General features: G+C 58.8%; 1 protein-coding gene across 1 annotated transcript; it reads right to left on the bottom strand.

The window, feature by feature from the left end:
* Positions 1-753: 753 nt before the first annotated feature.
* Positions 754-3,157, bottom strand: CUNH1orf216 (chromosome unknown C1orf216 homolog). Its single transcript, XM_052698672.1, has 2 exons — positions 3,074-3,157; positions 754-2,198 (listed from the first exon to the last, which is right to left on the bottom strand). The coding sequence occupies exon 2, from the start codon at positions 2,182-2,184 to the stop codon at positions 1,471-1,473; it is 714 nt and encodes a 237-aa protein (XP_052554632.1). The 5' UTR covers positions 2,185-2,198; positions 3,074-3,157; the 3' UTR covers positions 754-1,470.
* Positions 3,158-10,040: the final 6,883 nt, after the last annotated feature.

Consider the following 10,040-nt stretch of genomic DNA (forward strand, 5'->3'; position numbering starts at 1 on the left):
GGGCACCGGGCTGGGAGAAGCCTCTGTGCCAGCAGAGCGCAGCCACCGCTTTGATCCGCGCCCACAGTTATTCTTTCATTTCTTGAGCAAATAATCAGGATTTTCACAATATTTACCTTGGATGTAAAGATTTGTGTCATGCTTCCGACCAAGACAAACAGAGGAGCCGGGTGGGGGAAGGGGCTCTGGCAGCACCGAGGCTGCATCCATCGCACCCCCTGCAGGGACATCAACGCACCCCCAGGCACAGCGAGGGGCTTCCGCTGCTCCTTGTGCTGCTCTGGATGGAAGGGCCTCCACCGGCCCTGCTGTGCCCTTCCCTGCTGCTCCCCAGCCCTGTGCCTGGAAGGGGCTCTGCTCCTCGAGTTCCCACAGCTCCGCAGGAAGGGGGAGAAGGGTGAAGGAAGGTTCAAAGGGCTTTTTCTCATTTCTGCTTGATCTCCGCGAGGCCCGAGGCGCGGTCAGCCCGGGGTCAGCGCTCAGGTGCTCCTATCTCCATCCCATCAGCACGCAGCACGGAGCTGGGCGATGGGGGCTGCAGCCCACGGTGGCTGCAGGAGGGCAGAGGGAATAAAGGAAGAACCCAGTGGTGCTCTGCTGCTCTCAGGGCAGCACCTCCAGGCTCCATCACTGCCCGTGGCAGGAAGGGAAGCGCTGCGTGGCTTCCTGGGGGGATGGGGCACAGCCCACTGCCCACTGCTCCATCACAGCAGCAGCTTCAATGATCACTGCAGAAAGCACAGCACGCAAACACAGCGTCTCCTTTTGAATCTCTATTTAAGAAGGGCCGTCCTTCACACTTCCCACGCAGCCCCCACTGGATAAAACAGACATTAGGGGAAAAAAAAAACAACAACCAGTCTCTTTGCTTTAAGACAACAAAATGATGCAAAGTGCACAGCTTTGCAAGCAGCTCTGCGGCCATGCATGGTTCTAACGCAGCTCCCCCAGCATGCAGATGTGCATCTACACGACCTGGTCGATAAAACATAGAAATAAATCTAAATCAACTCTCTTCTAACACTGAACTGTGAAATAAGCGTGCTGGGTTTGGGGCTGGTGATGTTTATGTGCATTTCTGAGCATTCTGAGGTCACTTTTCAGAGTGATTCTCTCTCACTGGACTTAGTGCATGAGCGCAGCTCCTATGGGCTGTGCCACAGCTGGGCCCAGCGCTGGGGACGACCCAGGGCACCGTGCCACAGTGTGCAGCAGGACGGCGCTGGGAGCTGCAGGTCACTGCAGGGCGATGCTGCACACATCGGGTGTGGGAGCAGCGAGGGCGAGGAGGAGGAGGAAGGCATTAAAGCTCTGTGGTTATTGGGATGGGTGAGCACCGCGTGGGGCTGCCACAGAGCCCGTGCACCAACATCACCATCACAGTCAGGGCTCAGCCCCGATGGGGGTGGAGAGCTGGGGGGAAGCAGAACGGGACTCCGAGCGCAGAACGCTGACAGGAAGGAGCGCAGCTCAGGGGCTGGGGGCAGCAGCGGGGCACGGCGCTCCGTGCTGCATGCAGCGGATCAGCTCCTTGCGGTTGTCCAGGATGGTGTCAAAGCTCTCCTGCAGGCGGTCCTGCTGCTCCAGCACCTTCTGCTGCAGGCCGTGGATCCAACGCAGCAAGGCCAGGCGGCGGTACATCACCAGCTGCACGTGGTGCTTCTCCTTCTCCCGCTCCTTGAAGCGCTCCTTCTCCTGCAGCTGCTGCACCGCCTCCACCAGCGCCGGGAAAAGGGGCTCCGGGGGGGGCTCGGGCACCTCCGGCGGGTCCCCGGGGGGATCCCAGGCGCCGCCGCAGGCGCTGTCGGGGCTGTCGATGCTGAGCGAGCTGCTGGTGTAGCCGATATCCTCCGCCGGGGATCCGCCCGCCTCCCCCTCCCCGACCTCCGCTCCCTCGGGGGGGCTGCGCTCGCCCTGCTGGGGGTCGCACGCCGCGCTCGAAGCGACGTCCCCCATCCCGCCTTGAGCCATCTGTCTCTGTGCTAACAGCAGCAGATTATCGGAGGGATTTGCAGTGTTTTCACCCCCCCCGCCAGCCCGGCTCCAGTTCTGGTTGCTGTCGCACTCATCGTCCCCCGCGAAGTTGCAGTTGGAGTCGGGGTTGCGTTGCAGGGACCCTGAAAAAGCTGTGCCCAATGCGGGGCCCCCCGGGAACGGGGCGTCGGGGGGGCAGAGGGCGAACATCTCGGCGGTGCTGCCTGCAAGGGAGACGTGGGGCTGAGCGCACACTGCGGCACTGCATCAAAGGGGGGAGCCGGGTTTGCAGGGACAAGGGGGTTTGGGGTGCTTGGGAGATTTGGGTATCCAGGGGGTGGGCACATGGGGCAGCACGGGAGCGGCTGCAGCATCCTCCTCCCTCACTTGCCCCGACAGATGGAGGCAGAAGGGCTCTCCTTGCCCTAAAGGCTCTTCCCTGCTGTCTGCTGTTGCCCGAAGCGGCGCCCAACTGCACCGGGAGCGGACGGGACAGAGAGGGGAAGGAGAACAACGTGCTCCTCTCCGGAGCATCAGCACGGGGAGCGCTCCCAGCACTCACAAGAATCACGTGAAGGATCCCCGTGATCGCCTGCGGAGCGCCGCGCTGTGAGCGCACGGATCGGCCCGGGGGGCGGCACGGAGGTGGGCCGGGGGTCCCTTAGGGCAGCGCTGCGGCACAGAGCGCTGCAATTACAGAACAGCCGGAGCTGCGGAGGGCCCAAGGAGACCCCGAGCCCAATTCCCGGCCCTACGCGGCACCTCCCAACTCCGCGTCTGGAAGCGCTCCCCGAGCCTCCGCAGCTCCGTGCCGGTGCGGGATGACCCCGTCCCACCGCCTCAGCGCTGCACCGCATCGCGCACCGACGCACGGAGACGGGCAGTGCGGGGCCGACCCGCAGCCGGGGGCTCCCGAAGGCCGCGCGTTCCGCTGCCCATCCCCGGCGATGTGCGGGGCCGGGCTCGGGGATGCGCGCCGCGGGGTTGAGGATGCGCGCAAGGATCGGGGCTGCGGGAACCGGCGCTGAGCCCCCCCCCCATTTCTCCCCTTCCTCCGGGATGGAGCTCCGCCCCGCTCAGCAACGCCGCCCGCACTCACCGGGGCCGTTCGCAGCTTCGCCGCCGGTGGGAGCGGAAGCGTTTCCACGCGGGGAGGTGCCACGGAGCCGCACTTCCGAGCGAAGCCGCGGTCCCCGCCGCCGTGGGCAGAGAGAGGGCGGCGGCTGCGGGGAGGGACCCGCGAGGGCGGCGGTGCGCGGCGGGCAGCAGCAGCAGCATCACCCGGGAAGGGACGGGGTTGGGGTTGGGGCCGTCGGGACGGGGGTTGAGGCGTCCGTGGGATCCTAACGGGACCTTCGCGGTCCTCCCCCACCCCCTGCAGGGAGCCGTCAGTCTGCGGCATCAAACGGGGGAGCACGGGGGAGTCACACGGAGCCCCGCGGGCGGTCGGTGGATAATGAGGCTCTGTGGGGTTGGGGTGCTGCGGGCAGACGTTCTGCCGAGGTATTGAGAAGGTTGGGAGTGGGGGAATTGCGCTGCTGTGGGTTAAATGTGATCTGCTGACTCCCAGAAGGCCGATAGATCTGCGCTGCTCCGGCCGCAAAGAAACCCCATAAGGACCGAGATGGGCCCATTTCTCCCTGCACAGCATGAGGTGAAAAACTCAACATTCCCATCCCAAAGGAAAAGCAGAAACCGGCCCAGAGCTTCTGCTGATGACCATGAAAGGAAGAAGTGGGGCTGGAAGGGAAGAAGTGGGGCAGGCAGTGGGCTGCACTGTGCTGTGAGCCACATTTGTGTCAGCAGACATTCAGGGGAATCAAAGTCAAAGCAAAGCAGAATATTCTCAAGGAGGAAATTGGGCCTGGCTTTGGACCTTCTCCTGCAATGGGGTTGAAAGAGGCTGAGCTGAAGCTGTTCCATCCCAGATTTAGGTTTTGGGGTCAGTGGGTGCCTGCTCCACTCGGGGCCTTTCCCCAATGCTGGCACCCACGCAGCTGGGATCAGTGCTGGAATCCCAAAGGAAAATCACCATTTTCTGTCTCATTTGGTTTGGGTTTGCATCAGTGCAGCTCCCCCAGCCCCGGATTATCTGCATCTGATTGAGACCAGAGCAGATTTGCTGTTTGCAATGAAAACAACACACACGCACTGAGCGCTCAACCCTCCCCTCTGCCTGGATTCCACCCCAGCTGCACAGAGCCAACTGTGCACTGCATTCAGTGGTGACCTCCCAGAGCCTCACCGTGTGCCACAGCCAACCCCATGGCCCGGCAGCAAAACCACTGGGAGAGGTGCTGAGCAGTGCTGGGGGGCAGCAGCGGGACCCCCGTGCCATGGTGTCACCTGGAGCTCCTGGCACAGGGACCTGGGGAGTGGGGACACTGCTGGAGGGGGCAGGAGAGAAGCGAGGGCTCGGGGCAGGGGGAGCTTAGTGGTGGATTTCAGATCCATCTTCCCCTCCTCTTCCCCCACGTTGTTCCAGAAATAAATTAAAAGCTCTCCCTTCAGGAAATTAAAAACTATTGAAAAAGACCAAGCGCAGGATCTGATGGGCTGGGATTTCGGGATGGGATGTCCTGGATGAGATGTAGGCCTTGCACGGCAGGGTGCAGGGGGAGAAGGGCACGGGGTGAACCCCAGAGTGGCTCCAGAAGTCCCTAAATCAGATTTCACCCAACCCCTGGCTCCTGGCTCCATGCATTGCCCCACACAGGACCGGGCTGATGTGTGATCGCTGCATGTCTGTGTGCCTGGTGTGCACTGCATGCTCTCCCCTGATCTCCTGGGCCAGGAGAGCAGCAGGCGGTGGTGCACGGGGAGCAGGGGGAGGTGTGGGCTGGAATCTGCAGCACCAGAAGGAAATGAAAGGTGGTTTGGGGGAGATCTCCATATTCTTCCCATTGATTCCCATCTCCCGCGGCGATGGCCATGGGAGGACATGCTGTGCCTCAGGGGTGAGGAGAGCGTGGCTGGGGGCAACCAGGGCCTTTGTGGGGTCACCACCCACCTCGGGGTCCCCTGGATGGAGACGGCCCTGGGGAACCCGTTCTGAAAGAGTTAAAAGCAAACTGTTACAACAGCAACAACAACAAGAGAAAATACAGAAGAAAAAAGAAAAAAAAAAAGGGCCCTGAACCACATGCGACCCAACCTCCCCAGCGGCTCATCTGAGTTTAATAACAGAGGGGGGAAATCTCCCTCAAAGCTCTCCGAGAAATTAAAGTAAACAGCGTGCTGACCTCCAGCTCGCACTGCCCCAATGGCACCAGGGGTTGGGGGGGGGTGGGGGTGGCTTCTGAGGGACGGGGGGGTCCCTGTGCTCTCCTCCATCTCTGCTTTCATAACGCACACAGGTTGGGTTTGTGGGGACGCTGCCAGGACAGCAGAGGGGTTTCTGTGGCAGCTCTGTCTGCTCCTTGGCTACAGAAGGGGAACTCGGGCCCTGGCTCCACCCTTCCCATCAGAGCAGGACCCAAACAACACCATTTCCTCTGGGCCTGTGAATCACTAATACGTTCCAGACAGAAAGCTCCGATGAGGAAATTGTTTGGGAAATTGAAGGGAAGTGGGAGGGACGGGCGGCCACTGCAGCTCCGCTGTCACCTCTGTGTGCTGTGGGCACATCCTGATCCCCAAAGGGCAGCACACAGGGATGGCTGCAGCCCCGACCCAGGAGCTGTTATCCCACAGGCCCAGAAAACAGCCTGCTGCCTGTGCCAGGCTGATGCTGGCTGCCCAGCAGCGCTGGATCCATCCGTGCCGATTTGGGGACAGCGATCACCCTGCCCTTCTTTCCCCCTTTGATCACCATCCATCCCCAGGATGTTCCCGACAGTCCCTCGTGACCCCCGGGCTGCTTCCCGAAATAGAAAGGTTCCACATTTGGACCTCATCATGCAGAAAACTTCAGGATTTGGAAATTTCGCTCTTGGAAGCCAATCTGATACATTCCATAAATGCTTTAATTTATCCCTTTGTCACAACATTCAATAAAGGGTTTGGATCCGGCCGCCCTGTTTTGATTAATCACCGTAACCAATTCTAAGCTGCAGGAGCTGCACCAGGTTGTGTTGGTGGAAATTAAAAGGTTTGATTGCACACGATCAGAGCTTTCTGATGCGCAAACCGCGCTGGCGGAGAGCTTTGAACAAATCCCAATCAGAAGGGGTTTTTTTTTTCTCAGCTCCCCCTTCACCTGCAAGTGCTCAGTTCGCATCCCTTCCTCTCCCTGTCCTTTTCCTGCACTGGAATGACCAGGGGCACACAGATGGGAAGAAGAAAGTCACAAGTGCACCAGGATCCCCTGTAGGGCCGCATCCAGCACGGTGCTCCCAGTGCCCAGTGGGGTCCGTTGTCATTTTGGGTCACAGCAAAATGGATCTCCTGGCTGGAAGCGCTCCGCGTGGCTGAAACTCCTTCTGCTACCAGAGGTTATCATCCTCGTACAGGAACCAACAATATCCTCTCGTTGAGACACTAATTTGAACAATCTGTGCCGGCCGGGGGAGGAAGGGCAAACAGCTTGGGAGCCTTTGGAAAACCCGAGCGGGAGCCAAAGGGAGGGGAAATAAAACCTTGCAGCAGTGCAGAGCGCTGGGCTGGGTGCTGGGAAGCCCTCGGCCGTGGGGTGCAAGCAGTGGTGGGAGCCGTTCCAGGGCAGGGACAGATGGGTGCTGTGTGGCACAGGGGTGGCACAGGGATGTTCTCATCTCAGCCCACGCTGGGGCTGTGCTGGAGAAGAGCTCTGTCTGCAGGTGTGAGCGCTTTGCTGATGGGGAAATGACCTTTCCTGCTTGGGGCTGCCATCCCCACGTGGCTGGAGGAGCACCCATCACCTTCCAGCCTGTACCACGGGGCACCAGAAGTGGCAGTGTGCCGCTGAGAGCTCCAGCAGCCCAGCATCACGGGGTCACTGAGGTCAGAAAAGCCCTCTCAGACCCCCAGGTCCAACCCCAGCCCACCCCACCGTGCCCACGCGTCCCCCAGGGCCACATCCAGGGATGGTGACCCCCTGCACCTCGTGCTGATCCCGGCCAGTGAACCCCACAGGGCTGACAGGGCTGTATTTGCTCTCACCGCGTACTCACGATGAATATTCACACCTGCACGGGACGAGTGAGAGCGTTCCCCAGCGGGGATTTCCATCGGAGCACCGTCTAATTGATTACGTGGCAATGGCTCCTGGTGGGAAGGGAAGCCCCCTCTCTGCTCTGGGTGAATTAATTGAGCTTGTGCCGCTCGTCGCTGTGCTCAATTAATCTCGTTAAAGTGATACCGTTTCGACTCGGTGTCTGACACAAAGAGGTACCCGGGGGGGGGGAGGGTCGGGGGGTCCTTGTGACAGCGATGGGTTAACAGCGGGATGATGGGGGCTCGGCCAGGACAGCCCCACCGTGCTGCCGTCCTGCTTTTTGGGTCGTCCCCAACCCAGACAAAGCAGAGCAGCCCCCCCCCCAGCAGCTGGCACGGGGACGTAATCCCACAAAGTCCCACTCCGGGGGGACCCGGGGTTGGGGAGGGAGAGGGGGGGGTCGGATCGCCGCCCGCTGCCCCGTTTATCCCCGCTATTGACCGCCTAAACAGTTCTTTGGTGATTACAATGTAAATATAGCTTTTCATGGAGTAAAGGCCTTTTATGGGATCCCCACACACTTAACCACTTAACCCCGGCGACAAAAAGAGCAGTGAATGAGCTGTTTGGAGGCTGCTCGTGCAGAAAAGCGGGCCCTGAATAGGATTTGGGGATCTCTGTGTATCAATTGCTATGCTCCGGGGGCCGTCAATGGGGCTTTTGGCGTTCGAGCATGTGCCAAGGGGGTTTGCGTGGATGGGGATGGAGGGTCCAAGAGAAGGGGAAAAAAAAATAGGAAGGAAAAAAGCAGCTGCTTCTCTTTAATAAAACAATGATTTATTCATAGCGACTCGGGGAGAGGGGGGATGTGGGGGGAGTGCCGAAGCAGCGCCTGCTCTGTGCCTGCCCAGGGAATGGGGGTGTAGGGACCCCGTGTGCCCCCCAGCCCTGCAAGATGTGCCCCCCCGAGCATCCTGCAGCATGGGGCCGGGCAGCAGGAGCGAAGGAAGGAAAGGAAAACTGCTTTTCTAAGCTGGTATTTAATTGTGAAGGGGAGGGGGGTGTTCAAAGCCCTCCTTCAGCCTCAATGTAAAATAGGAATGTGGAAATACTACTATTAATATCAGCCATTAATTACACTTTGTGCACGGAAATCTGTCTCAACTGACCCGGGGGGCTGGAAATTAGGGACACAGCAAGGCTCCAGGCATCAGGGAACCTTCCTCGAGGGCTTCTCCCCATTAATTACCACCTGGAACAGCCAAAGGCCTCCAGCACCTCATGGGCACTGCGGGTTTGGGGCAGGAGGACATCGCCCTGCCAGGGCACCTGGGGCTGCTCCTCCATCACCACCCGCACGAACACCATCAGCTATTGGGAATCAATGGGGCACTGCAGGGGAGCAGCACAGAGAGTTGCATGAAAACAGCCTTGAGGAGCAGGGGAAAAATATCAGCTTAAAACTGAAGTTAATCTCTTGCAAAGCAGCACGGTTTGCTTCTCGCCCCTGTGCCACGCAAAGCAATCCTGTACGTCGCTTTCTTTCAGTACAGCTGGCTCAGATTTCTGCTGTATGGAGGAGCATTGCTAGAATTGGCCATAAGCTGTGCTTCTGGATGATACAAGAGCAAATAACAAAGTGCCAGGACTGAACATCTGTCCAGGCTGAGCACACACCGTGTTAGCATTAGTGCTAATGACCGATAGCTGGCACAGAACAAGTTTTGTTTTGCAGCTCACCCAATAAAGGCAGCCTTGCTCCCCAAGGCTTGGGGGTATTTCACACGGAGCCCCACAACCCCCAGTTCAGCTGCCCTTCAGCCCCTGTTTTTCCTCTCAGCCCAGCACACTGCATTCCCCAACGTCTTCAATCCTGACTCCACATCAGACAAGAGCCAGTGTTGCCCTCTTCCTATTTCTGCTGCTCTGTTTTCCGTGCCCCCTTTTCTAAGGGGGAAAACCTGAAGGAAAAGAGAGGGATGCTGAACACAGAGCACATCATGAGCCTGTTCCGAAACCAAACACAAGCAAAAGGCATTTCCCTGGGCCCAGAGCTGTGCTCCATTCATCTCTCCTGAAGAATGGGTGCAGCCCCTAACAAGGGTTAAAAGCCAGCAAGGGCTGCTCCAAAGCCATCCCTGTCCACATGTGAGTGGTGCCTGGGGCTCTTTCTGCTCTTCCTGCCCTTTAATCCTCACACTGGCTCTGGGACAGCTGATGGGGGATCTGGGGCAGCTGAGGTTCGGCTTGTGTGCTCAGCACCCACCACACACACAGCCTCTCTTCAGGTGTCCACTCTGACATCATTTTTCACACGTTGGAAATACAGATGATTTTAGCCCGGGTCCATCTGGCTTCCCAAATAACCTGTCTGTTTGATAAATAACATAAATTAAATTAGACAAGACAAACAGTTTTTTCACTCTCTTCCTTTCGGTCTCTTGGCTAAAAGAGGAAAAGAAGACATGATGCAGTGAGTGCCTGGAGCCCCACGGAGCTGCACAGCAACAAAGGCAGTGATTACAAACGTGTCTGCAATGTTAACCTTTAGTGCAGGGCCGTTCCTTCCCTTTGATCTTAAGTTCTGTTTTAGTTTCTTTCCCTCTGTTCAGGTTCCTCACAGCCCCAGCAGGCAGTGCTGTGCCCAGCACCCAGTGCAGGAGTCGCACTGGAAGGCACAGCTCACGCAGCTCCTTATTGAGGATGAAAACCATGCATGCCAGCCAGAGCTGGCTCTCACACAAAGACAAAAACACATCTCAAATCTCAGCCACGACTGCTAGGAACGAGCCCAAGATACAATCAGATGGGAAAAGCAAGGAACCGAGCAGCAGGAGCAATTCCTGCAGGTGCTCCTGAGAGTTCTGCCCTTGGCTGCCCTGCCTATGGCTGTGGGCTTCTCCTTCCCACCCCTCTGCCCTTCATTCCCACCCTTTTGCTGCTCTCTGCTCGGCCCAGCATCCAGCTCTTCCTCCCCCAGCCTGGACGGCTC

The sequence above is a fragment of the Tympanuchus pallidicinctus genome, unplaced genomic scaffold (genome assembly GCF_026119805.1).
Source record: "Tympanuchus pallidicinctus isolate F22 unplaced genomic scaffold, pur_lepc_1.0 scaffold33, whole genome shotgun sequence".
Taxonomy (NCBI): domain Eukaryota; kingdom Metazoa; phylum Chordata; class Aves; order Galliformes; family Phasianidae; genus Tympanuchus; species Tympanuchus pallidicinctus.